The sequence below is a fragment of the Dama dama genome, chromosome 28, assembly GCF_033118175.1.
Source record: "Dama dama isolate Ldn47 chromosome 28, ASM3311817v1, whole genome shotgun sequence".
Taxonomy (NCBI): Eukaryota; Metazoa; Chordata; class Mammalia; order Artiodactyla; family Cervidae; genus Dama; species Dama dama.
The window spans coordinates 37,382,145-37,409,331 of NC_083708.1; the positions used below are offsets into that span (position 1 = coordinate 37,382,145).

Here is a 27,187-nt window from a genome sequence, read left to right on the forward strand (position 1 = left end):
GTGATGATGAACTTGAAAAGGTCACACTGACATTCACAGTTGACAGAGGAAAAAGGTCTTGTCAGACTCTGTTAGAAGAAAGTCAGAAATCCCTGGCAGTCCAGTGGTTAGGGCTCCAAGCTTCCACTGCAGGCAGCCTTGGTTCCATCCCTGTTGGGTGAACTAAGATCCCTCATACCTCCCTGCACAGCCAAAAAATAAAATAAAATAAACTCTTTTAGAGGAAAGTTTGTAAATGATAAAGTAAAAACTAGATTACAGATCTTTTTTTAAGAGTTTAAATTTAGATTTTGCCAAGCTAATTCTATACTGTGGAATGTCACAGTGATATTGATTAAATTTTATTTGAGCAAGTAACAGATAGCCAATTATGCCAACTAGTAGGCACAGTCTCTCTTTCTGTGTGAGATGCTAATGAGCTTAAGCAACTTGCACAATGTGTTCTATTGAACATGGGAGTCAACCATAAATGTTTGCTTTTATTATCAGCCCAGCATATTAAAAATGAGTATACTGGTGAAAGATACACCTTCAGTGTGGACACACAGAATGTAAAGTGGTGCAAACTACTTATTGTACAGTAGTGATTATCCAGACATTTAAAGTTAATCCTTAAAAGCTAAAGACATGTAATTTCTAGTTAAGTTCAGCATAATCCTGCTTGGTTTATTTTGATTAAAATACCATATCAACATTTAAAATTTTTATTTATATAGTTATAACTTGTTGAAGGTTTGTTTTTGTTTTTAAAACATGTTAGGAAAATCTGAAGAGAACTTTAAAAATGTTAGACTCTTAAGAAACTAATCACAATGGTCTTTCTAGCTTTGTGTTCTCCTTATTGCATCTGCTATACTAGAGATATTTCAAAGGCTGCCATATCTACATAGAAACGTATTTATCCTTGAGCAAATAATAGTTTTAAAATTATACTGTTAAAAGGCATAGTTTTAAAACTTTAAGTAGTCTCCAACAACTGAGAATGATTTTTGGTTGTGCTTTGTATTAGTAAATGTCATCTAGTCCATTTTTATCAGTGAGAATAGAAAAACATATTGGAATGTGTATATGCTCCTTTAAATTCCTTATTTCTAATATAAATATAAATATCCCAAGAACTATAAATAGCTCCTAGGTAATTGTTAAGTTTTTTGACAAATGGTAAATCAAGAATGAGGTTGCCTGCCTATTGTATAGTGGTTCTTAACCTTTTCTGGATTAAATGCCCAAAAGCACATACCAAAATTTTGAACACAGTAGAGTAATTGTAAGTCCCCCAAGCTCACCATCCACTGAGAGAGTCCTCTATCCTTCTTACTATAAAAGAATGAGGGTAGAACATAGGCTCCACTAGAGTAGGGGATTTTTGTTCTTCACTGCTGGGTCTCTCGCACCTAGAATGGTGCTTGGCATTTAGTAAATATCTACTGAATGAAATCGCATAGTGCAATTTCTGTGGCTCTTCCTAGACAGTCTGCAGATACAACACACAGAGCTCTGGCTAGAGTTATCAAAGGCACTTAATCATACTTGTGTTGAGTTAAATTGGATTTAAGAATCAGACTGGGGCCATATTAAAGGCCTAGGAGCCTGTATTATTATATAAACTTCATCAGTCACTTTTATCTTCCTCTCTTTAAAGAATAAAAAAGTTAAAAAACTTCATTCACTTAAAAGTATCCATTTTCAGGAATAATAAGAGAGTTGTGTCTTTTTTGGAGAACCTAGTATTGTCCTTTGATAGTTTCCTCTTAATTATTCCTAACTTGTGATATATTTTATAGACAGTAGTCTTAATAGGTTTTTAATTAGTTTTGATAGTTCTGATATTATGAAGTAGATAAGCATATTGAACTAAGTAATAATGACGTAAGTTTTAGACATTAGTACTACATAGAGTTAACTGATGATTTAGTCAACATTTTATAGCTACCTGAAATCACCAGTATATTGCAGAAGCTTTATCACCCCCTTCAAAATTGCTTGATTTCCTCTCCTCATATTTACCCAGATTGCTTTGAGAAAATGATATCTGAGATTCAGAATATAATTGTGTGTGGTTTTTTTACCTATAGATGACTATCTTTTCATCTTATAGTTACAGATAGAAGAATGATGTAATATTTGTATAAACAGTGACTCTTTCACTGTTCTAGGTTGGATCAGATGTTTTCAGATGCCTTTAGTAAAGATCACCAGCTAATTCGAGCTGACCCCAAACATAGTCTCTACCTCGCCTGTGCCCTCATGGTTAGAGGAAATGTACAGATTTCTGATCTTCGCAGAAACATTGAAAGGTTCGATTTTATACTTCTCAAGATAATGTGTTACGTGTACTGTTTGCAACGGTGGAGCATGTAGTTAAGTAGCATTGTGAACTTCAATTGATGTGTGACCTTGAGCAAGCTGCTTAGCCATTCTGAGCCTTATTTTTCCTCAAATTTAGAAAAGAATAATAGTACAAAGTTGTTAACTATGTTATGCACATTAAATGATGAGATGTTATTTTCTGGAAGTGTTTAGAAAATTTAACTATTGTTGTGTTTATTACCACCACCACTACTACACTGCTTCTTAGTTTCTTTTACTATTTGTTGACAGTCTGTTTTTTAGGGAAGTTGCTTTATTGAATTTCAAAGCAAGGAAAATTATAATACCTTTATTTCTTTTCATCCCCAGATTTCTAATGTTAAAGAATGTTTCTAGCTTCTTGAATCACCATTACAGCCAATTTAACATCCTTTAGTTCACTGTCAGACTTGATACTGCTAGTATTAAAAATCAGATAACCTACATTATAATGTAAGCACTTAGAATGAATGGTACCATTTGTAATGTCCTAGTTTAACTAATGTGGGCGGCCATAATATGGCAGACATTTTAGCACTTTAATTCTTACCTTTGAGTTTTTGCATCTCAGATTAAAACCTTCTCTACAGTTTGTCTCCTGGAATCAAGAAGGCTGGAAGACCAGCTTGTGTTCAGTACCTCCCGTGGGCCATTCCCATTCATTATTAGCGTTAGCAAACAACACCTGCGTGAAGCCTACCTTCATAGACCTGAGAGAGAGATTCATAAGGCTCTACAAGAAGAAGGTAACCATCAGTGCATCTTTCAGCTGTGTGTTTATTTTGGCTATTTACAGTCCATGGAGTCACAAAGAGTCGCTCATACACGACTGAGCGACTAAGCACACAGAAGGGGTATTACCAAGAATTACACGAATATAAATCAGGCGTGATCCTGTTTGCTGTATCAGTGTATTGATTACAACTGAAGAGGAGAGGCTTACTCACACTATAAATGAGAAATCTCATGGGTTTATAGGATTTGGGTTCTCATTACTTTTGTAAAGCTGAGTGAACTATCATTTTAATAAGAATATTTTACATTATCGGATAGTTGTCTATTAAATTCCTAAAACTGGTCAGCGTTGGTTTTTTATTTATAGGCTCATCTTCATCACTATCTACAAATTGAAGGGATGGAGGAAAGCTGTTTCACAGAAGCCGTGTCATCTTTATCAGCACTTATACAAGAATATAACCAACTGGATGCCACAAAAAGCATGCCTGTGGAAGATTTACCTAGACTAAACATAGCTATGTGAAAAAGAAACCCCAAAGATAAAACTTCTTTTTAATTTCACATTTTTGCCCCCTTACCTTTCTGTTTCAGAATTTTTGTGATTCAGAAGGCCTAATGTGTTTTTCATATTGGGAAGACTGTCTTTAGAATGGTTTCCACTTAATTACAATTTGTTGATACCGTTGTGTGAAATTAGCTAAGTACTAGTGCCTTAACATCAAACATTTGTCTTCCAAAAAAGTCTTGTTTTCTAAAATTGAGAGAACAGAGCTCAACATTTTACTTTATTTATAGTCTCATATTTAGTCATTTATACAGAGATAATCATGTCTGCAATAAAAAAATCTTGTATAGATATTTTTATATTTATTTATAATGTTTTCATAGTCTGTTTAAATTCTCCTGACTCTTTAAAAGTAAATACAAGAGTAGAACATAATATAAATATTTCTTTTGTAATAGCCACTAACTTCAGGAATAGATTTTATTATAATTTAAGGAGGTTTTATTTCTTCTTTGGGTAACCACTTGTTGCACTCAAAAGATTCACAGTTTACAAATAACTTGTATTTGTATTAAGTTATTATAAAATGTTTTTTTAATTAAACCAGTTGATTTTGTAATAATGTCCACATTTTAAAACTCTTTCTTGTTATCAGTTTTGGTTGTCACTATTTATATAGCAAACAGAATATTACTAAGTTTGATACTTTCTTTGAAACTTTGCAGTAAATGTAATAGTCTAGTGAAAGTGTTCCAATTACTATAAATCTCCAGTTTGTCTTCAGCATTAATTTATTATATATTTCAAATTCACTGATGGACTTAGCTTAATTAAGGAAGTAATTTTGAGGAACAATTTATTTTCAAGCCAAAAAAAATCTGTTGTGTGCTTTCTTTAGTGTTATTTTTTTAATTTATTTCCTTTTCAAAGTAAGTATACTGCTCTTGGTCTTTACCTTGGAAATCAAATTTTTTACAGTTTGTTATAAAAATTTAAATAACTGTCAACAGTGGTCAGAGAAGTTCCATTTTTTCCTTCCAAAAGAAATCTTAATTGATATTCAGGATAGGGCAATGGAAATAATAAATATATTTATAGCTTAATCTTACTCCTGTTTAAGATTTACTCTAGAAAATCTTATAGAATAAAATGTTCTCTTGTAAATTGTATAATTTTTCATTTCATGGAATATGTAGATGGAACCATTACATAATTATACATTTTAAGAGCTCCAATTTTAAGGTTTTCATATTTTACATATATTTTTAGGAGAACCTTTTTTAAAGCTTGTAATGCCTTAAATACAATTATCTGAGAACAGCCAGGCATTCTTACTGTTTTAAACTAATAAGGCAAATTTGCCACCCTCTTAAAACCATTTTAAATTTTGATGTAATGACATGATTAACCTTAACTTTTCCCCATTGTGCTTTATTTTATAGAATCTTGAGCTCAGAAAATATATCTCCTGGATCTCTGCAGTTTCTCTGACATACACAAGATGTAATCCACAGCATCTTCCATTTAAATGACCCTTCATTTGGGCAATCAAATTGAATGGTAATCATTTTAGACTTATTAGGCACACAGCATCTCTTATCCAAGCATATTCCACAGAAAGTGGGTCTATAACTCTGAGTGCTTGAGCATCCAGAAAACACAAATTTTTCAGCTTTAACGGGTTGGAAAGTAGGTTGGCACGTTTTTCCTTTGGGAATCTGAAAAGATATATAACATTAAGTAGTCACTCTTTAAACTTGATTATAATAGTTCAGAAAAGTGGTACTTCATAGAATATCGACTGTTACACAGATAGTCTATTTTTAGGGCATTAATAGTTGCATTTAGTCATGCCCAGCCCTTTTCGACCTTTAAAATCCCCTCCCACAAGAGGACTTTGAAGGTCCTCCCCGTGCATCCTCCATCATACAGGACCCACTCCCCAGTGCTTTTTGGTGTCTGCCTTTGACTTAGTTCCACAATAAATAAAAATCTTTCTGTTTTGTTTAATATCAAGGGCCAAGACTTAGAGAATTTGCTAACACAGTTTTGAGTAAATGGATAGATGAATAAACATCTTAATCCCTCTGAAACTTTCTGATAGGGAATAACCTGGGGATAAGACTGGTTTTGTAGCATTTCTAAAAATTAGTCTCGAGACAGTCATCTTGCTTAGTTCCAGAAGTAGGACCAGCTCTAGTTATACCAAGCAACCTTAGAGTGTGTATTATGACATTACAGTCCTTTGGGAAGCAGTAGCTAAGCAAAGCATTCTGGAAATGGTGTGGTTCTCTCTCCAAGCTGGTGATACATAACTTAAGATCAGAACTGCTCTGCTGTTCATATGTTTGTTTTCATAATTACAGTGTAGCAACCCAAATCTTCTATTGATGGCTCTGATTCCACTACATAAAATTAATATAGGAAAAAGAATCTGAAAAAGATCTCCTAAACAATATACATGGTGGGGTACCACAACAAATCAGACTGATTGAGACCCAACTATTACATTGTTAGAATATTCTAGAATCCACAGGTTAACATTTTCTCTCTGCTTGATGAAAATCTTTCCCACAAAGTGCAACTAGGTAATATTTGCTTTCCTTCAAGATAGGTTGACTATGTTTCATGAAGTGGTTTTATTAACAAACACCTCCACAAGACACACACTCTTTTCAGGAGTCTCAATATTGAATTATAATGAAGTTAAATATAATTAAACTTTACCTTTACTGTCTTTGATATATTACGGTCACAAGGCTGAATGTAACATAGTCTTTTCTCTTTTCTCATTTCACAGTTGCTGTTTTCATTGGTCACCCTGTTAGATATTCCCATCCCACATGTTCTGGAGCAAGGGGTCCACTTTGTTGCTTGCACAAGACATTTTCTTTTCCAAATAAGTGGGAGATTCCTATATGCTAAAATAAAGGAAGGGAAGTACACGTACTTAAATATGTATGTACTCATGCAGATAATTTTTAATCCTGATTTTTAAGCTAATAGTTTACAGATCTGAACTTTATGTAATTAACTCTGAATAAAATAAGCTTATGGTCTAATTAATTATTCTATTTTCCCTACTCCCCAAATTATCTTTTGACCAAATATTATAGTCCAGTACCTTAGGAATAAAAATGCATTATCTTTGAGAAACTGAGTAAAATACCCATCTCTTTCTGCTTAGTCCATTCCCTGAGTACTAAACAAGCTTATACTTTGATGGACAGCCACCTTTTCTCTGGTTCTTGGCTTATGCTTGATGTTATTTTCAACAGATGTTGAAACAGACATGAGTAGGATTAGGGAATTCAGGATATTAATCAGACAATGTGGTCTTATTATTAAATTTCATGGTTATATTGAAATCTAAAATACAAAAGTTAAATCTGAGAATTCAGCTATCAATGAGACCAGTTATTTTTTTCACTACTTAAAAATCTACTCTTTTAGAAGATTCTCTACACTAAATAATCATACACTAAGTCATGAAAAATGTTCCATCTATTTTATTCAGTTTATTTTTTTAATTCAGCTTAATTGTTACATTCCCTGTGGTATCAGGCCTAACCTTTCCATTGTCTAGACATCATGCCACTTCAGAATGAATGGAAAGCATTTCCTTCAGGTTAATACACATCCTAAAGTGGGTGCTTCAGAAGTAAGGCAGAGATTTGAGTCTGCAGTTGAACACAGCAAAATTCTGGCTACATTACTTTAAAATGTCAATTTAAAAAGGACTGCTCCCCATGCCTTCTTGATAGGAAATATCTCACTTGGAAATATGTGCTATCTTTGAATACAATGATCCTTTGGTACTGTTGTCAGTTTTATTACAGTAGGATCTTGCAACTGCACATAGAACTGAGGGAGAGGAAGCAGAAAAATGGAGATACCTGGAAGGCAGGCAACAGTTTAAAGACATCAGTGCAGGAAGCAGGTTAAAAGCTTGGCGCACATCTGTAATAAATAAAGGTAGTTTAGATTATCGTATTACCAATAATCCCCTTCAGAGTTAAGCTAAGAGCTGCAGTTAAGGAAATTTGCTTAGCATTCATTTAAGGGCAAGAAAACTAGAAGAAATTGTAAAAGTTTAGTGTCTGATGAGCAGTGAGTAAAGCATAGAGGCATTAAGTCATTGCATGCTTCCTGCTGTCCAAGCAAAAGCTAGATTCCAACCATAGACTCTGGAATTAACTAAGTTACTAGACAAATCTTAAAGTACGTGTGTGTCCTTGTGCTTCATTTTAAAAGCCGAACTTGTTTGGGCATAAGTACAGTTTTAAAGGTAAGCAAGAGATATTAAACTGAATGTATACTTCCTCTGAAACAAATCTAGGTCTGTATATTAATAAACAGAGCACTTGAGAGAGTCTAATTTTTTGTAGCAAAGCACTAACCACTAAGAATGATCATCTGACGTGTCCTCCACCAGGTTCCAAGTGAACTCACTGAAGCCAGTCTGACTTCACAAATGAGACCAACTTGACTTTGATCCAAAGGCCTTTACCTGGGGACAACTGCTGCTCTAAGGTGGTCTCATCAGGGAGGTTCACACATGGGTCCTAAGAACTTAAGTCACAAAGATTAAATGCAGAAAATCAACTGACCTTGTCCATTTGGAAAAAAAGAATTTGGCTTATAATTTTAAAAAGTTGTAGAGCATTAGTAGTATCATGCTGCCGGAGAAGGCAATGGCACCCCACTCCAGCACTCTCGCATGGAAAATCCCATGGACGGAGAGCCTGGTAGGCTGCAGTCCGTGAGGTCGCTAAGCTGGACACGACTGAGCGGCTTCACTTTCACTTTTCCTTTCAGGCATTGGAGAAGGAAATGGCAACCCACTCCAGTGTTCTTGCCTGGAGAATCCCAGGGACGGGGGAGCCTGCTGGGCTGCCGTCTATGGGGTCGCATGGAGACACAACTGAAGCGACTTAGCAGCAGCAACGGCAGGATCATGCTGTTAGCTGAAAAGCCACATATAGTAAGTGCCAATTTGCCATCGCCTGTTAAATTTTCTTGAATTAATGATCATAATTGGAATCTCAGAGGATGTTCCCCCTTTAAGGATTAGGTTTTAAAGATCTAAAACTTACTTCTCTGATTATGGTTGCTTTTATTAACTATTCCCATAACACAAGTGAATTTAGGAGTCTTTAGCATATGTAAATACTCCATATTTCCATGGCACCTTTCATTTACTAAGCTTTAAATTTCAAGAAAAAGCCAGTCTTGATTTCTGGATGGAAACACGTATGTGAATAATAACCAGGCATGAGTATTGCCCCCTTTTGAGTCCTTCACCTGTGCTTCAGCTGCTGGCAATTTTGAAAACCCTGTCCCCCAAAAAAACCCCAGCACCTAAATAAGGTGCTAACTCAGAGCAGATCAAATACAAGGGTCATGAATACAGAGACACCAACGATAAATGGCCAGATGCTCCAGCTGAGTAATACAGAATCTCATTATAAGTTTCTGACTACTGACATACCTGGGTAACCTACTTAAAGATGCCTGTGTGCACATTTATTTAGAGAGGCTGGTAATTGTTAAGCTTCACTTTCAGAGTGAAGGAAAGGGTAATTTTATCTATTTTTAGAAATATTTACAAATTCAACACATACCCTCATATTTTTCATCAGCAGCCTTTCATTTCTGCTTTTACCATGTGGAAAAGTTACCTTTGGAAATTATTGGAACTGGATAGTTCATACTTCTTGCCCATAATAATACAAATAAAAGTTTTTCCAGGCTAGGGTACATGTCAACAATATTTGGTCAGTTTTCCTATGCATGTGCATGCTAAGTCACTTCAGTTGTGTCCGACTCTTTGCGACCCTATGGACTATAACCCGCCAGGCTCCTCTGTCTGGGATTCTCCAGGCAAGAAAACTGGAGTGAGTTGCCATGCCCTCCACCAGGGGATCTTCCTGACCCAGGGGTTGAACCCACATCTCTTAACGTCTCCTGCATTGGCAGGTGAGTTCTTTACCATTAGCACCATCTGGAAAGCCCCGAGAGGTTAAATGGAAACAAGCAGAGGTAGTAATTTAGAAGAGTTTCCTGACCTAGTAGAAAACTGGAATAGTTTGGGAGTTCTCTAATGGTTAAGATTCAGTACTCTCAGTGCCATGGCCTGGGTTCAATTCCTGGTTGGGGAACTGAGATCCTTCCTGCAAAGTCACATGACCAAAAAAAAAAAGGGAAAAAAATCTAAACACTATAAAATTCCCTTTTCAGATACTTAAACCATACCTGCCTGAGGCCAAGACTGAGTACAACGGCACACTCAAACTAAATCTCACAGTGACCACCAATCAGTAAGTGCGTCCTGAGTCCCTTGGTACATAAGGAACATGAAGGAAAACCAGGCAAAGTCGTATGTGAGAAATAGTTCTACGTAACGAGTACCTGGCATTGTTTCGTAGCTTGTTGAGAGCTGTCTCTGTGAGGACCCCAGGCCACATTTTGACTGATCAGTCTTCTCTCCTCCTTTAGCCCCAGAGCAGCGCCTGTCGGCCAGCTTTGGTATGAACAGAGGTGTGCATCCGATGGCCCCGCTGACGCACAGGCAGCTGAAGAGGGGACTGGGCTGAAACACCTGGCCGTTCTGATAATGCACCCTGTTGAACTCACATCCCACAGCCATGAGATCTGAAAGGAGAAAAGAAGAAAATCACCAAAGAACCGTAACTGCTAGTCTAGACCTCCAGCTGTAAACCCTAGAGCAAACTGCTCTCTCCTTTATGTAGTTCTCAATTTCCTTGGTCCCATCTGGAACCTCCTTCACAGAACATCTGTAAAAAGTGAACATGAGACATTTTCATTAGATTTGGAGATAATCCGCCCCAAGTGATCACCTTCAAAATTCAGACCTTGTCCAAAGTAAGTTAAAAAAAAAATACACACAATGAATATAGCACTGTGTGCGTGCCGCATGCTAAGTCACTTTAGTCGTGTCTGATTCTGCGACCCCATGGACTGTAGCCCACCAGGCTCCTCTGTCCACGGGATTTCCCAGGCAAGAATGCTGCAGTGGGTTGCCATTTCCTTTTCCAGGGGATCTTCCCAACCCAGGATCAAACATGCATCTCTTACATCTCCTGCATTTGGCAGGCCAGTTCTTTACCACTAGTGCCATCTGGAAACCCCCATAAGATAGCACTGGGAAGACTGTAAACCTCAGAGCTGAGTTGATGGCTGGTGAGACACATATCCCCAGATGTCCAATAACAGGCTGGGGTATAGTCCTAGAAAGTTGGGGTAAGTGAATAGGTGAAGAAATCATAATCTGCTTACAATACTGCATGGTAACTGATTTTGTTTTTAAGAGAACTAGAAGAAAATTTTCACTTCCTTTAAGGGGTATTCTTGACCTGGATCAGCAGTTCTCACAAAGTGTGGTCCATGGGCCCCTTGGCAGTACCCGAGGCCCTTTCACAGAACTGGAAGGTCAAAACTTTTTCAGAGTACCAAGATGTGACCGACTTTCTTCACTCAGTTGATATTTGCACTGAACGTGCAAAAGGAGTGGTGGCTAAAGTGGTTGCTGGCACCTTAGGATGAATCAGACAGTACATATTAGCCGTTGTATTTTTCCTTGCCATGCATTTGTACATAAGTATACTTTTTGGAAAAAAAAAGAGTTCTTAGTTTTACTAAGAATGTCTTTAAACAACACAGATTTTATTAAATCTTAATAATCAAAATATTTTTTTAATATTCCATGTGAAAAAACAGGAAGTGTGCATAGGGCTTTCCTGTAAATACTGTACCAAAGTACCATAGTTATCTTGAGGAAAAGCACTATGTCATTGTTTCAGTTTGGGGCCTAACTAGCCACTGTTTTAGTGGTGATTTCCCCTGAAGAAGTGACTGACAGATAAATCATGGTTATTCAGACTTGGTATTTGGCAGATATTTTCTTAAAAATCAACAAGGTAAGCCTATCACTTCAAGGAAAGCAACTGACAGTACTTGTTGCCAATGATAGAATTTAAGGCTTTCGAGCAAAAATTAGAATTTTGGAAAACTTATGTCCACCACTGAGATCTTTATAGCTACCCAAGATGTAGGCTCTTCTGATGAGTTTGGTACTAAATAATGTGATTTTAAAAAGAAAAAAAATCTACATAACCCATTGTTCCAAACTGGTATTTTCCAAATAACCAGTGTATGCTATTGTTTAAAATTATACATGAGGAAAAGCCCTGTTCCAAGTGGATCTTTGACTAAACCAATGTATTTTAATGTCACAGAGTTTGATAAGTTCATCAATGTGGTTTCAGAGTCCACATGATTAGCAGTGATAGAGCTAACTTTTAGAAACTCCACTTAAGTTGTAATATTAAAAAATATATAATTATTTAAAAAGTTAAAATATTCCTTCCTTTTGCAGTGATATATCTGTGTGAGGCTGGAATCCCTTCATATATTCCAAACTAAAACAACATATAGCAATATACTGAATGCAGAAGCAGATGTAAGAATCTATCTTCTGTTAAGCTAGACATTAGTGAGATTGGCAAAAATGTAAAACAATCCCACTTTCACTCTCCTCAAAATTTTTGTTTTTAAAGTAAGTTCTTTCACAAATAATATATTATTTCTATTAATTTGCAATGGGCAGGTTATTTTCATTTCACTTCAAATGAATTAGTAAATATTTTTAAATTTCTAATCCATTAAATACCAAGAAATAATTAATAAACAAAAGCTATTTGGGTCCTTATTAATGTATAAGATTAAAGGGATCCTCGGACCAAAAAAAAAGTTTGAAAACCAATGTTCTATATGATGAATCAGCACATTCTCTGCAAAGTTGTATAGCTTTTTAGACTTCTTGGTCTCTGTTGCAACTACTAGATCAGCCACAGATTACATGTAACTGAACTGGCATGGTTGTTCTCTGATGAGACATCATTTACGGAAGCAGATTGTGGGCCAGATTTGGTCCTGGAGTCAGTTTGTGACCCCAGTTATAGATCATTCCCACCCCCATTCTCATGGCTGTGCTCTGTTACAATACTCATCATACTGTACATTAAATTACGTTTTTGAGACTTTACTACATACCAGATATTTTGGGTTTTGTGTCATCATTTGACCTTCCTAAGAACTCTATAAGATAGAAAGTACATATGATATAACGGAGCCACAGAGAAGTTAAGCAACTTGTTCAAGGTCACTCAGTAGACAGAGTTCAGAATCTGAACCCAGAGCTAATCAATATTAACTACTGACAGAGGCATCAGGCTACCGAACTTGAATGATTCCACACATTCACCCCAGCTTGAGAGATGTGCTCTCACACCACACTCACAACCTAACTTCTGCTAGTAATTAGTTTTCCCTCTTAGACTGTTCTACAGAGTAACTTGACCACTCAGTTGACATGAATATTTCCCCTTCCCTTAGAAATTTTACTTTTTATTCCTAAATAAATTGGCATCCTGGATTATTGTCAAGGCATAGGTTTAGATGTCTTGAGAAGTCTTCCCCAGGTGGCGTTAGTGGTTAAGAAACCGCCTGCCAATGCAGGAGACATAAGAAACACGGGTTTGATTCCTGGGTCAGGAAGGTCCTCTGGAGGACAGCATGACAACCCACTCCAGTCTTTTTGCCTGGAGAATCCCAGGGACAGAGGAGCCTAATGGGCTGCCGTCTGTGGGGTCACACAGAGTCGGACACGACTGAAGTGACTTAGCAGCAGCAGCAGCAGCAGCCCTCTTTCTTACAAATCTGCCTCAGTGAAAAGTACAGTAACTTGATGGTTAGTTCGGAAGGCTGAGATTAAAGCAGTATGTCTGAATACTAGAGATACATCCTTACATTTTAAGAAAGAATACTTTTCAGTTACCAAAAGGCTGAATTCAGATTACATCTGATAGTATAACAAAAACTGTCCTTTTTGGCACTTTAATAAGTCAGACTGTTTACATAATTTCTCCTATTTTTATCACTAAAAGCAATTACCTGAGAAGAACTTCAAGATCATTTCAATGCAATAAAAACAACAGGTTTCTGAATGTGTGTGTAACATCTGCTCAGTTCAGATGTGTTCAATATGACAAGACCAGTCTCACTGTGCATGAAAACTAAACCCACCTCAGATTTAGTCAAATGAAGATGATTATTCCAAAGTAAAAACTACAGAGAAAAGTCCTGTCTAGACTCAACGTTTTCCAGCCAGTCCAGAAGGAAACACTTACATGCACACACTCCGGTCTCGTACCTAGGCCTGTCCGCTGAGTAGTCACAGTACAGCCCTTTGTGGGGGTCACAGAGGTCAGCTTCGTTGCAGGTGTCCCCTGCTTGCCTGGCACAGATTTTACAGCATCCGCAGCCATCCCTCACCAGGCTCACTCCAGGCGGGCAGCTGGGCTTCCGACGGGGGCACTGGCAAGGCCAGTGACAAACCTGCTTACGATGGTGCACTTCTGCCACCTCTCCAGGACTTCCTTCAGCTGCTGTGTCTGACAGCCCAGCGCCCTGAGCCCTGCAGCAGAACTTCATCGAACAATAAAAGGTGGTGTTAGAAATGGTTCCTCAAACCGATTTCAGAGGTTTTCTAGAAATAGATTTCACCCAAATTAATACTAGAATACAGCGTGGCAAGTTGTAATAATAATATCTATCAGTATCTGACACGATCATGCATGCGTGCTCAGTTGTGGCAGACTCTTTGTGACCCCATGGACTGTGGCCCTCCAGGCTCCTCTGTCCATGGGTCCATGCAATTTCCCAGGCAAGACTACTGGAGCAGGTTGCCATTTCCTTCTCCAGGGGATCTTCCCAACCCAGCGATCGAATCCACATCTCCTGCATCGCCTGCTTTGATGGCAGCTTTCTTTATCACTGAACCACCTGGGAAGTCCGATTGACATGATCAATCTCTCCTTAAAACGTTTCTGCACTCAGCTTCCAACATATGACTCTTTCTTACTCCTCCTTTCTCACTGATGGCTCCTCAGTCTCCTCTCCTGGTTTCTTCTCATCTCTGAGCACTGGAGCTCCCTTCGGGGAAGTGCTCCAAAGTAACAATCCTCATTCTATCTCCTATCTCCACCCAGGCTTCTCTTCTGAGCTCAGGCTTAAACTGCCTACTTAACAGATCTCCACTTAGACATGCGATAAGCATAGCAAACGTCACAAGACCAGACACATGCTCCCAATTCTCCCCTCCAATCTGCTCTTCCTTAAAAGGGAAAGAGAGAGGCAGGTGCATCAGAGGAGATGTGATGCTAAAACCAGAGGGAACGTGAGGCCGCTGCTGAAGGGAGGTCACGGGCCAAGGAATGCAGGCAGCTTATGAAAGCTAGAAAAGGCAAAGGACATATTCTCCCTAGATGCCCCAGATGGAACACAGCCCTGCTTTGATTTTAGCTCTAATATTAGACTACAGATGCCAGAACTGCAAAAGAATAAATGTACACTGTTTGAGCCACTAAGATTGTAGCCATTTGTTTCAGTAGCAACAGGAAAGGATGCACTCTGTGTTACAAAGGAAGAGTATGGGGCTCAGACTGCTTGAGATACTCTGGGTCACACATCAAGTAAGTAGAAGAAAAGGGACTTAAACCAGGCAGGCAGCTTCCAGAACCTTCCTACCTCCCTTCCCTAGGCCGGGTCTTGCCACAAATCAGATTGGATATTGAACAGATCACTGAATCTCTGCATCTGGTTCTCTTCAGCCCAAACTCTCCCCCATGGGCTCACAACTAGCTCAATCCTTTCTGCAGGATTTCTCCCACTTTGATGTCCCACAAGCACCTCACTTCTCTCTCTCCCCAAGAAACTGCTGTCAGCTGGTCCCCATTTTAGTGAATGGTGTGACACCATCCACTGAGCTCCCCAGCCTTACCTGCTCCATCTCCTTCCTCCCTCACGCCTAAAGGTCAGGGACCTGCAGGGAGGTCCAAGCTCCTCAGCACAGCATTCAGGGCCCTCCTCGTCTCTTGAGTTCTTTACATGCCCTGCTGCTGCTGCTGCTGCTAAGTCACTCAGTCGTGTCCGACCCTGTGTGACCCCTTAGACGGCAGCGCACCAGGCTCCCCCGTCCCTGGGATTCTCCAGGCAAGAACACTGGAGCGGGTTGCCATTTCCTTCTCCAATGCATGAAAGTGAAAAGTGAAAGTGAAGTCACTCAGTCGAGTCCGAGTCCGACTCTTTGCAACCCCATGGACTGCAGCCCACCAGGCTCCTCCGTCCATGGGGTTTTCCAGGCAAGAGTACTGGAGTGGGGTGCCATTGCCTTCTCCGTTACATCCCTTAGCTTCCAGCAAATGAAAACGCCTGCAGTTCCCTGCATATCTGAGGCTGTTCAGTCTTCCTACAAACTTCTTCACCACCACCCCCACTCCCTCCCTGAGTTGCCACCTCTTCCAGAAGGCTTTCTGTAACTTCCCCATGCTCCCTTTGACCTGTCTGTGCACTGAAACTGTGAATAAGTGCCTGTCTTCAGCACTTGCCATAAAGCTCCCCAACCACAGGCACCTGAGGTTCACTTGCTGGTGTACTACAGGCACTTAGCACAGAGCCTGGCAAGTAATCTCTGTAAATCTCCATTTTTATTTGATGGAACTGAAGGCAGTTAGATTGATCCAGAGATCTAAACCTCTTTCCAACTCAAAAACCCTACATTTTAAAGTATCTGAAATTCCACCATTAAATCTTCAGCCTTTTTTTTTTTTTTTCCCTTACCACTGATGAAATATGTATTCCCCAGAGCAACACTTTCAGCTACTATTTGAGCTGAATGTTCAATGTGAGAACAGACTTGGAGGGTACAGTGCTGGGCTTCTGGAGGATGAGGCGGGGCAATGGAAATTCAAAATGTGAAAGGAGTAGAAATAGCAAGGGTAGAAACAGTGAGTGCCTGCTTTTCATTCTTGCCCAGGTTCAGCCGTCGTTACCAGGGACCCCTTGCCAGGGTCAGTGGCCTCTCAGCTGGGCTTATGCTCCTGAACTCTCTGCCCCCACCCTTCCCCCCTCTCTAAGGCATGGGACTCTCAATTCTCCACTCTTCCTTGGCCTTCATGACACCAGCCCCTCCCTGTAACCCCAAACCAATTCTATCCCTACTTCTGGACATATTTTGTCCATCTCCTTTGCAGGCTCCTGTAACCCTAAATTTGACTTAGATTTAGGCTCATGGGTGCTTTATGACCTTAATGGATTGCTGATCTCACTGTCCCCACTCTCACCCACCCTCTTGCCTTCGTTTTTAACCCTATGCAGCTTCAAAGCTAAATTTCCATCCAGGACTACTCCACTGAGCTCAGACCCACATAGCTGACTGCCTACTGGACATCTCTACTAGCATGTCCTACAGGGAAACTCACATTGCAAATGCATCATTGGCACCCCCACCTGAGACAGTGTCTCCATACTCTGGAGGTAGGAAGTTGGGAGTTATGCAGGTCATCTTCATCTCCCAAACCTCCTATGGTCATTTAGCAACTAATCCTTCTTACCGTCCTCATAACCCTAAAACTAGTCATTCTTCCCTCATTTTCACTGCTACCGAGTACTGCTGCAGTAAGTTCCTAACTGGTCTCAAGAATGACTTCAATGAATCTCCCACTTTTTAAGATCTCTTTAAAAAATAGGTCCCCAGCATCTCCACCAACAAACAAACAAAAACGTATCTGATTTTACTTCTCATTTGCTTAAAACCCATCAGTGGCTCCCTACTGTCAAGAGTATACAGTCCAAACTTCTGAGCAGGGTATCTAAACTCTGTGTGTGCTGATTCCCGCCTTCTTCTCGAGCTGCATGGCTCAATGCACTCTCCTCCTGTGCCATGCACTTGACAAGAGGGACCAGGCTGGCTTCTCCTCCATGCTTTCCCTCATGTTGCTTCCTCTAATGAAGTGCCCACTCCCCAAACTTCCCACCTGGGGACACATGTTTATCTTTCTAGTCTTGAAGCATTTCTGTATAATCTCCAAGGTGTGAAGGTAACACTCTTAAAAACCAAGGATAAAGAGAAAATCCTGGAATCAGTCTAAGAAAGGGAGAGCATTACATACAAGTAAAAAAGCAATAAATACGAGACCTGACTTCTCATCAAAAGAAGGAAACCAAGATGTCCTTCAGTAGGCAACTGGATAAACTGTGGCACATCCAGACAATGGAGTACTATTTCCGTGCTAAAAGGAAATGAGCCATCAAGTCTCGAAAAGACAGGCATATCACTAAATGAAAGAAGTCAATTGGAAAATTCTACATATTGTATGATTCCAACTACGTGACATTCTGGAAAGGGCAAAATGATGAAGGCAGTAAAAAGAGCAGTGGTTATCAGGGGTTGAGGGAAGGGATATACAGGTAGAACACAAAGGATTTTTTGGCAAGTGAAAATACTCTGTATGATACTATAGCAGTGGATACACATTAGCATGCATTTGCCCAAACTCATAGAAGGTACAACACCAAGAGTGAAAGCTAATGTAAGTAATGGACAAGGAGTGGTGATGATGTGTCAATGCAGGTTCATTAGGTTCATGTAGAACTACTCCTACAATGCAGTTCATTAGTTGTAGCAAACACACTGCTGTCGCAGGAGACACTGATAACCAGGGAGTGGAGGGGGGAGGCTGTGCAGCAGCAGATGGAAAACAGGAAATCTCTGAGACCTTCCTCTCAAATCTGTGTGACCCTAAAACAACACCAAAATATTATGTCTTTAAAAAAGGAGAAGGAAAATAAGAACAAGACACCCTGAGACAATGCCAAGAGGGGGGGGGAAAAAACTGTCAACCTGGGATTCTATCTCCAGTGGAACTATCTTTCAAAAATTAAGGTGAAATTAAAGACATTTCTAGATAAACAAAAACTGAGAGTAACTGTTGCTAGCATGCCTGCCTCACAAGAAACAGTAAAGGAAGCTCTTCCACCTGAAGGGAAGATTACAATAGATAGTATGCTAGAAATGCAAGAAGAAATCAAGGATGCTGGAAATGGTAAATGTGTGGATAAATATAAAGAGTTACATATAATTTTCTTTTTCTTCAGATATTTTTTTAAAGGCTTTCAAAATAACATTTATTTCTTAAAAGTTAACATGTGCATAATAGGAAACCAAAAACCACAAGAAGCAAAAAATAAAGTCACTCATAATCACAGGCTTCTTCAGATATTTTGATTGTTTTCAAAATCAAAATATTAAGACAACAAAAGAATCATCAGAACAATACAACAGAAAGAATGAGGGCTTTGACCACAGAGCTACGCTTATCTTAGATAACATTCATTTATTTGATCTTTGAGCTTCAATCCTCCTCTGTACAACAGGATCAATAATATCCACTTTGCAAGGTTATTTTGAGTTATTATCTTAATCACTAAAGTGTGAAGCACAGTTCTTGGCACATATTAGATTTTCTATACATGGTAGGTACTAGCAACCCCTTCAAAACTTCAGACCCTTAACTTTGCCATTAAGCATCATATTGTCTTTTTGCTCTATCTATAACCTCTTTTTGTTTTTTTATTTTGGACACATCTCTCTCTGTTGGAAGACTTGCTGCTTAGGGATCATGCTGTAGTTCTCAATCTACAAAAGTGGCAGGCTTTTTCCTCAAGGGCAGTGGACGAGGCAATAGATAGCCCTATCTCACTCCTACTGGGGAAAAGCATCTCTCCATCCGTCCACATAATGGTACCACTGACATTCTTGTTATGACCCTTTTAAGATCTTAAATCTCTCCATATATAACAATTCTAAACCCCGCCCCCCCGCCCCATTTTCTAAAATACATCTGTTGCTTAACTACCTCAAATTAACTCACACACACATCCCTGTATTTTAAAACACCAGGTTTCAAAAGCTCTGTCCTCTGAGCTAGCAAAAACCTCCACCATGTAGATAAATCCATAAAATAAGCCACCCCAATTCAATTGTCTGAATAAAAGAAAAAAAAAGGCTAAAGCAAAGAATCGCTCATATTGAATTAAACTTCCCTTTGGTCTATTGCTCAAAATATTTAAAAATCCTGTGGACTGATTCTGTCTCATGAAAAGTGAAAAACACACGGGTTAAGAAAAGACAAAAAAAAAAAAAAAATAGAATGTTTTAAAAATATGAAGTGTTTGCTCCGAAGTGTTCTCAAACAATCACAGGCTTAGCTGAAGAGAGCCGTCAGGGTCACTTTTTCCAGCACTTCTGTGCAGTCCGCCCGCCTGGCGCCGGCAGAGGGGCACGGCCACCCACCCCGCCCGCAGGGCAGCCAGCTCCCGGCAGACTCCAGTTAAAAAAAGGAAAAAAAATACATTTTATGAAAACCTGGGAGCTGTTCAAACATATCAGAAGCAGGATTAAGTGCCCTACCCCGAAAGGGAGCGACGTTTTCCACTCTCCCCCGAAGCTAATGAACTAAAACAGGACTTGATTAGAACATGGCTCCCTACTCGTCTGGAGGTATTTCCACAAGGAACGCACCCCTCCACTTCCCCCGTCTTTTCTTCCTTTTTGATTTCTGACCTGAGGAAGTGAGGGCCCCCGCAGCCCCCGGGGGGACGTACCTGCCACAACGCGGCCAGGAGAAGCGTGGAGAGCAGCGGGCCCCGCATGGCCCCGGGCCGGCCTCGCGCGGCCGGAGATGCTGAGATGCTGCGAGGCCCGCGCACAAAGCTCTCCTCTGTCTCCTGGAGGAAGGACCCACGCCTCCACCGCCCAGCTCCCGACTTTGTGCTCCAGCTCTCAGACTCTGCTTTCGCTTTCCCAGATCCCTTTTAATACCCTGTTTACTTTCAGGCGACTCATCTCATATTTACCTTCGCGGTGGCCTGGAGAGCGCTCCTCTCGGGACGGGACGGAGAGGGGCAGACCAAGGGTGACTTCTGCTTGAAGGAACTGTTGTTCTTCCCGCTCCAGGAGCAGCCTTGAGCAAAATGGTGATGTTAGACGCAGTTACCCGCCGTAACCCTCAGCCTGTCCTCTGGGTTTGCCGCCCCAGGCCCTCTATTTGCTTCTTGCTTGTTCTCCCGGGGCCTCAAAACACAGGAGACAAGTCTGGCCTCTGAACACCCCATCACAGCCCGCCCCCGCCCAACTCTCCGGCCACGTTGTAACAGGCTCGCCCCACCTTCCCTCACTCTGCAGCTTCTTATCACAGTGCCGGGTGCTTACCTCTGTGACAGCACGTTTCTCCTACCAGGAGGATTAGGCTTGGAAATGCTGTAGATGGAACCCAGGTGGACGCCTACAGTCTGGGGCCCGAGAGAAGCCGCTTTTTGCGGCCACAGCCCCATGACAGACAAGAGTAAAGTTAACCCCAATCTTTTAGGGCCAAGACAAAACAGTTACACTGGTGGCAATCAGTTCATTTAACAAATCAAGATTTTTTTAAAAAATCATTACAGATTTGTACACCCCTTCCCTTCTAATTCTCACCTCCCCAGCATGTGTGGTCACCAGCCGGTCTCCTCCCATGTCCAGTGGTTTGTGGCTTTTTTACCCAGCTTTCAACTCTGGTCTTTGTCTGTGTATCTTGGGGTGCACCTACAATGGGGTTTTGTCTTCTTGTGGATCCAGTGTCTGGCCCATCTTCCTGCCCCCATTCTAGGGCCAATTTCTATTCCCTGTGACCTGTCACCTGTCTTCGATTTACCTGTCACCTCTCCTGGGCTCACTGCACACCTCTCTTTCTGTGTATAAAGACACAGTGACAGAAGGTCGGAGACCTGTAGAAAAACTGGGCTTCCTGCCAACAACAAGGACTCTGGGGTCCTCAGAGAGCCAGGGACTCCATAAAATGTGCAAACATACCCCACATGGCTTACTAAGTAGTCAATTACACCATAATCACACACACACCAAACAACAAGGAATACCCAGCATAGGTCTGATGTCAACTCCTCACCTTCCTGCCTGAGAAATAGGGTAAAACCTGTGTAACAGGGAAAAACCTTCGTATTCTATTACAAGCTAATCACTAAAGGGATGTTGCCTATAAGCTAAAATTAAACATCATGGCCCATCTCTGGGAACCCTGCCTCCCAGGTAATGAAAGTAAAGCTATATCAATAAAATACCTTTGTTTAGCTCACAGGAAACACCCGCGACCAGACCCTCCTGTGAATAACCACAGGAAGGAAGAAATTAACACATCCCCTCTGGAGGCTGACAGATCAGGAAATGTTTGACTTTCCTCCCTTCCCTTTTAGTATAAAATAAGCCTGAATTCTAACTCTGGGAAGATGGTTCTTTGGGGCACGGTTCCACCATCTTCTTGGCTTGCTGACTTTCCAAATAAGGTTATGTTCCTTGCCCAAAGAATTCATCTCTCGACTGATTGGCCTGTCATAGAGGGAGAAGCAGTATAAGCTTGGTCTCCCTAACATCTGAAAACAGCCTAATTAAGGAAGATGGGTCTGTATTAGTCCAATATGATCCATTATTTTCATGTCTCTGGTTTAACACCATCTGATCTTTGGGTTCCCAGCCTCGGGGATTCATGCCCCACAGTGGTCATGAGAAAGGATCATCTCTTATTTCCTCACTGGTTCATCGAAGGCAGAAGAATCTAAGCCCAGGATTAGCATACTCATGAACGACATCCCTCCTGTTCTGAATGTGATACTGCACCTATCTGTTCAGTGTTTGCACTTAAGGAGGTTCATGCTCCTTCCACACGTTCTCTGTAAATGCTGGCAGCAGTAGCCATTCTTCTGGAAATGACTTTCCTCCCTCTGCAGTCTCTCTGCCACGGGGCAGGGGCAGGGGTCAAACTCCCATCCTTGGCTCTTGGTAGGAAAGGAACATCTTAGCTGAGAACGAACTTGTGAGTCCTCTCCCCCAGTGTACAAGATGGAGGGGCTCTGGGCTACTCACTGCGGCTTGTGTTTGGGCATCTCCAGCCATGGGTGTGCTCGTATCTAACAACTTCAAGCCCACTATGGATGATGGACTGAATGAGTACAACTTTTCTGCCATCTTCTACTTTGGACACCAAGAGCCATCATGGCGTGTGTCTTGCTCTGAGCACATTCCTCCGTCATCTCATTTAACAAAATGCTAATCTGCCTTGGCATCGATTTCACATGGGCTCAGTTTGTGATATCCTTTCAAATAGACATGTACATTGAGGATAACTAATATTTACATCATGTTTCATGATTTACAAGGAAGTTCACACGTATTATCTTTTTTTAATTTCACAGCTCAGTGAGGTAGGCAAAAGCAGTAGTTAAAACCATCTTCATTTAGCAGATTAAAAAGTTGAGGTTAAGTGATTGTACTTGGTCCACAACACACACTTAATCCCTGCTCCCTAGAGCTATATAATCTACTAGGAGAGAAGATGCTGAACAAATAAACATGCAAAGTATCCCTGAGGAAAAATTGAATAAAGGCTAAAGGCTAATAATAAAGAACAAAAAGCTACAGGGGAGAACAACAGGTAGGAGCTAAGTGAAATCGGTGGCAGGGGGAACTAAGAGTTGAGGCAGGAAGCCAGAGGGAGAGTGGGGAAGTCTCCTGGTGCGGGGTTCTCTCCACTGGCAAGACACACACAGGAACAGCATCACAGCGAGGACAGTCCCTTCTCCCGTGTCACCGGGGCAGGCAGAGATCAGCACCCACACCTCCGTCAGTGCCCTGAGCAGGGGAGGAGTCCCCTTTCCTCACCCCCTCAACAGTCCCTCCCTCCCCTACTGGTGGCGGAGAGAGAAGCATTGTCTGTCCCAGAGAAGCATTGTCTGTCCCAGAAAAGAGACCAACATCGTTGGTGCGATCATGCCCTGAACGCGTGCATCAGGGAAACTGGAGCTTCCCATGTGGCTCAGGGGTAAAGAATGTGCCCGCCAATGCAGGAGACGCAGGAGATGCATTGATCCCTGGGTGGGGTAGATCCCCTGGAGAAGGAAATGACAACCCTCTCCAGTATTCTTGCCTGGGAAATCCCTTGGACAGAGGAGCCTGGTGGGCGACAATCCAAGGGGTCGCAAACAGTCAGACACAGACATAACTTAGCGACTAAACAACAACAACAAACAATAATAATAACCACAGCAAATAATAATCAAGTGCTCGAGGTGCCCCATCTCTGTTGTGCCGAGTGCTGCACCTGTGTGGACCGGCTGCTCCTCCCAGCAGCGATGCTGGGAGGTAAGGTTATTACCATCTGTGAGGAAACTGAGGCAAGGCCATGTGAATAGCAAGAGGTAGGACCGAGATCCCAAGCATTTAGCCCCCTGCTCTGCTGCGCTCTGCATGGCCTCTATGTTACAGAACAACCTGTAGTTGTTCCCTCTCTAGTTTTAAGAAGTTAGTGAGGTCATTTAGAGTTCCCTCTAAGCAGAAAGATTCCCTGGTGACTCAGACAATAAAGAATCCACCTGCAATGCATGATACCTGGGTTGGATCCCTGGGTCTGGAAGATCCCCTGGAGGAGGGCATGGCAACCCACTCCAGTATTATTGCCTGGAGAATCCCCATGGACAGAGGAGCCTGGTGGACTACAGTCCATGGAATCACAAAGAGTCGGACACGACTGAAGAGACTAACCTTGCCCTTGTACTTGTCCAGGCAGAAGGAAGCTGCTACAGTGCTTTGTCTCTTAGGGAAACTGGATATCATGGAAGAGGTGATGCTGGGAGCGGAAAGAAGAGGGAGTCTGGGGAAGCCAAGGGGATGAGGAAGCTTGGGAAGCCCTTGAGTGGGGGTTGGGGGGTGGGGAGGTGAGAACACAATGCTTCGGCCATTCTGCACAAGTTCCCCAAGGACCTCTGTGTCCATGCAAGAGCCTTCACTGCCCATTCGGAAATGGACCATCAAGGTGTGGGCAGGAACCTCAGAAAGAGAAGGCCAATGGCTTGGCCGCCTCTCCAGGCATCAGCTAGGCCTCCTGCATTGTTGTTGAACCTGCTGTGATGGTGGTGGGATAATTGGGAGGAGCCCACCGATGGTGGCTTAGAATAATGCATTTATCTCCAGATGGAGATGGGGGAGGTTGGTTCAGAGCCAGTGTTAATTTAAATTTTAACTTTAATTAAAATTAATTGAATTGAATTAATTAAAAATTTAATTTGAGGAAAATGAAGAACTGGATATTCCTACACTCCTGGATCTGTGGCTTCACATTCATCCTTGCTACAAATACTGTTAAGTCTCACAAAATCACCATTCTCCTGGAGTGCATACTCTCTTCTGAAAATTCACAGGCCTTGAAACCAAAACTGGTGCCAGGAGCCTCCACAGCATCTCCTCCGACTCTCTGTCAGCTCCGCCTGGGTCAGCAGCTAGGTCTCTAATCAGAGATTCTTCCAGTCCGGTTGCTACTGTGGACCCAATGGTGTTGAAGGGCATTCAAACGGCAGATGTCCAAGGAAACCTTGTTGGTTATTTAAAAGGACTAGTCAAAATCACCCTGAAACTACTGAAATAGTTATGCATGTCTCTAGTCTTGCATAATTTATCCACCGTATCCTTCTGTGCCCTTTTCTAATGAAGGTTACCCCAGTCTCACGTACATTTTTCCTATGTGTGTATCTTCTGTTAAAGGCATCCCATTTTTTTTTTCCCCCACAAAGCTCTGACCCTAAGATTCTGACATGAATTTCATGATACATGCCTGGAAGGGTAGGTTTACCCTCTCTTCCTCCACTAACCGACAAGCCTGGTTCACCAGCACCTGCGCACGCTCTGAGAGACTCCGGTGTGTGTGCTAAGGTGCTTCAAATGCCGCCACCTTGAAGGGCAGACTGGAAGGGTTGCCAGGCTCTGCTTTTAGTGAACCAGGTCCAAGAAGGAGTGGCCACAAATCACTGGCCCTGGCATCCTCGTGGGCCTCGCAGCAGAGTCTCCTTGCAAAGAGGCAGGTGCCCTTGTTCCCAGGGCATCAGAAAGTCAGGCTGTGGCCCAAGGAAAACAAGGCCAAATGGCTCGGAGGATCTAATTCACTTTGTCACTTGGCTCTGTTAGACTGGTTTGCAAAAGGAGCCCTGTGTGGGAAAGAGGACCGAGGTAACCAGACGCAGGCGCTGAGGGGCCTCCTGAAAAGTTGGAAGGGGGAGGAGAGGTAGTTGCCGTATTTTGCAATGTGGGTGGACCTCATCTTTCAGGAAGGAAAATATGCATAATATGGTGTCATTCCTGAGCCTGAAAATGACCGCATGTGTGAATCATAACCCAATTAGATGGGCAGGCCCACTGGCAGACTTGGAGCCAGTGGACTCTAGTTCACAATCCAAGTTCTGCTATGTACCAGCTTGCTGACCTTGGACAGTCTCCACCAGGCCTCCACACCTCTGGGCTTCTTAACCTGCCAGACGCCGCTGCAGATTTATCTTCCTTCAACACAGATTTGACCACGTCACCCTCCTACTCAATACCCTTCTTCTACTCCCTCTTTTGAATTGATGCCTTCAGATTGTGGTGCTGCAGAAGACTCCTGAGAGTCCCTTGCACTGCAAGGAGATCAAACTAGTCAATCCTAAAGGAAATCAACCCTGAATTTTCATTGGAAGGACTGTTGCTGAAGCTGAAGCTCCAATACTTTGACCACTTGATGCAAAGACCTGATTCATTGGAAAAGTCCCTGATGCTGGGAAAGATTAAAGGCAGGGAAAGATTGAAGGCAAAAGGAGAAGGAGGCGGCAGAGGATGAGATGGTTAGAGATCATCGCCGAGCCAATGGACATGCATTTGGGCAAATTCCAGGAGAGGGTGGAGGACAGAGGAAACTGACATGCTGCAGTTCGTGGGCTGGCAAAGAGCCGGACACGACTGAGCGACTGGAAATGACCACCACCTCCCCTTTCACCCAGGATGAAACCCAACTCCTGGGTAGCACAGCGAACGGCCATCTGTGATACAGCAACCTTCTCCTGGGCCTCTCCCGTCCTCACCCCTGCCCTTAGGCAACACAGAACTGCCATGCTGTCTGTTCCTCCAGCCTCCTGCCTTTGTTTGTGAGGTTCTACCGGGAGAACCCTCCTTGCCGTTCACCACATTTGGTTATGTTCAAGAGCCTCCCCTGAGAAGCCTTCCTAACCAGCACCTCTGAGCTCCTCAGGCCCTTCATGTACCACTAATGGCCTTGTAAAACCTGTATTCCATTCATGTGTTTCCATGGAGGGTTGTGAGATTTAGCTAATAAAAAGAATGGTAATAATAATGACAGGATGCCCAGTTAAAATTTTAATATATATGAGACACACTTATACTAAAAATTTATTCATTGTTAACGTGAATCTCAAATTTAGCTGAACATGTGTTTATATGGATTTTCCCTACTGGACTGAGTCACATGAGGGTGGAGACTGATGAGACTGTATTCGTATGGCAACCCACTCTAGTACTCTTGCCTGGAAAATCCCATGGACGCAGGAGCCTGGTAGGCTACAGTCCATGGGGTCGCAAAGAGTCAGACACGACTGAGCGACTTCGCTTTCTTTTTTCTTTCTAGGTAAGCACAAAATGACTGGTAAGTGCTTAAAATCTTTATTTACTTTACATGATTGGCACCTGGAGTTTCTAATCGCAAGTTATTCATTTTACAGACAAATGAATAAACACGACAGTCATTTTTTTTTTTTTTCTTTGTCTTTTGTTAGCCTTTTGAAGGTTAAGTGGTGGTGTCCCAAGCA

General features: G+C 41.7%; 2 protein-coding genes and 1 long non-coding RNA gene across 9 annotated transcripts in view; 2 read left to right on the forward strand and 1 right to left on the reverse strand.

The window, feature by feature from the left end:
- Positions 1-5,152, forward strand: part of TUBE1 (tubulin epsilon 1) — a 22,322-nt gene extending 17,170 nt beyond the window's left edge. For 2 of the 4 annotated variants that reach the window (XM_061131639.1, XM_061131640.1), the window contains 3 exons: positions 2,157-2,297; positions 2,921-3,095; positions 3,452-3,943. In XM_061131639.1, the coding sequence (XP_060987622.1) occupies positions 2,157-2,297; positions 2,921-3,095; positions 3,452-3,610 (475 nt within the window). In that variant the 3' untranslated portion in view covers positions 3,611-3,943. Of the gene's footprint in view, positions 1-2,156; positions 2,298-2,920; positions 3,096-3,451; positions 3,944-5,034 lie in introns of those variants that run through there. The other 2 variants (XR_009690941.1, XR_009690940.1) reach the window with 2 other exon arrangements.
- Positions 4,576-20,264, reverse strand: CCN6 (cellular communication network factor 6). 3 transcript variants are annotated; one of them, XM_061131642.1, is made up of 5 exons: positions 20,120-20,264; positions 13,804-14,101; positions 10,004-10,246; positions 6,320-6,513; positions 4,576-5,310 (listed from the first exon to the last, which is right to left on the reverse strand). In XM_061131642.1, exons 1-5 carry the CDS (start codon positions 20,165-20,167, stop codon positions 5,029-5,031), a joined length of 1,065 nt encoding a protein of 354 aa, XP_060987625.1. In that variant the 5' UTR covers positions 20,168-20,264; the 3' UTR covers positions 4,576-5,028. The 3 variants fall into 3 exon arrangements, with proteins under 3 accessions (XP_060987625.1, XP_060987626.1, XP_060987627.1); XM_061131643.1 differs by lacking the exon at positions 4,576-5,310 and adding an exon at positions 7,489-7,552 and having other exon boundaries at positions 6,384-6,513; XM_061131644.1 differs by lacking the exons at positions 4,576-5,310; positions 6,320-6,513 and adding an exon at positions 8,082-8,164.
- On the forward strand, positions 8,028-10,246 carry LOC133048082 (uncharacterized). Of its 2 annotated transcripts, none has more exons than XR_009690942.1 (3): positions 8,028-8,125; positions 9,833-9,912; positions 10,091-10,246. It is a non-coding gene; the product is annotated as an uncharacterized LOC133048082 (long non-coding RNA). The 2 variants fall into 2 exon arrangements; XR_009690943.1 differs by lacking the exon at positions 8,028-8,125 and adding an exon at positions 8,204-8,576.
- Positions 20,265-27,187: the final 6,923 nt, after the last annotated feature.

What these genes read in the sequence shown, in the direction of transcription:
- CCN6 (XM_061131642.1), bottom strand. Translation starts at nt 20,167, where the DNA reads ATGCGGGGCCCGCTGCTCTCCACGCTTCTCCTGGCCGCGTTGTGGCAG. An exon ending in TCCTGGCCGCGTTGTGGCAG is followed by an intron (nt 14,102 to 20,119) that starts GTACGTCCCCCC and finishes TGTTCGATGAAG; the next exon opens with TTCTGCTGCAGGGCTCAGGG. An exon ending in ATATATCAAAGACAGTAAAG is followed by an intron (nt 5,311 to 6,319) that starts GTAAAGTTTAAT and finishes ATATCTTTTCAG; the next exon opens with ATTCCCAAAGGAAAAACGTG.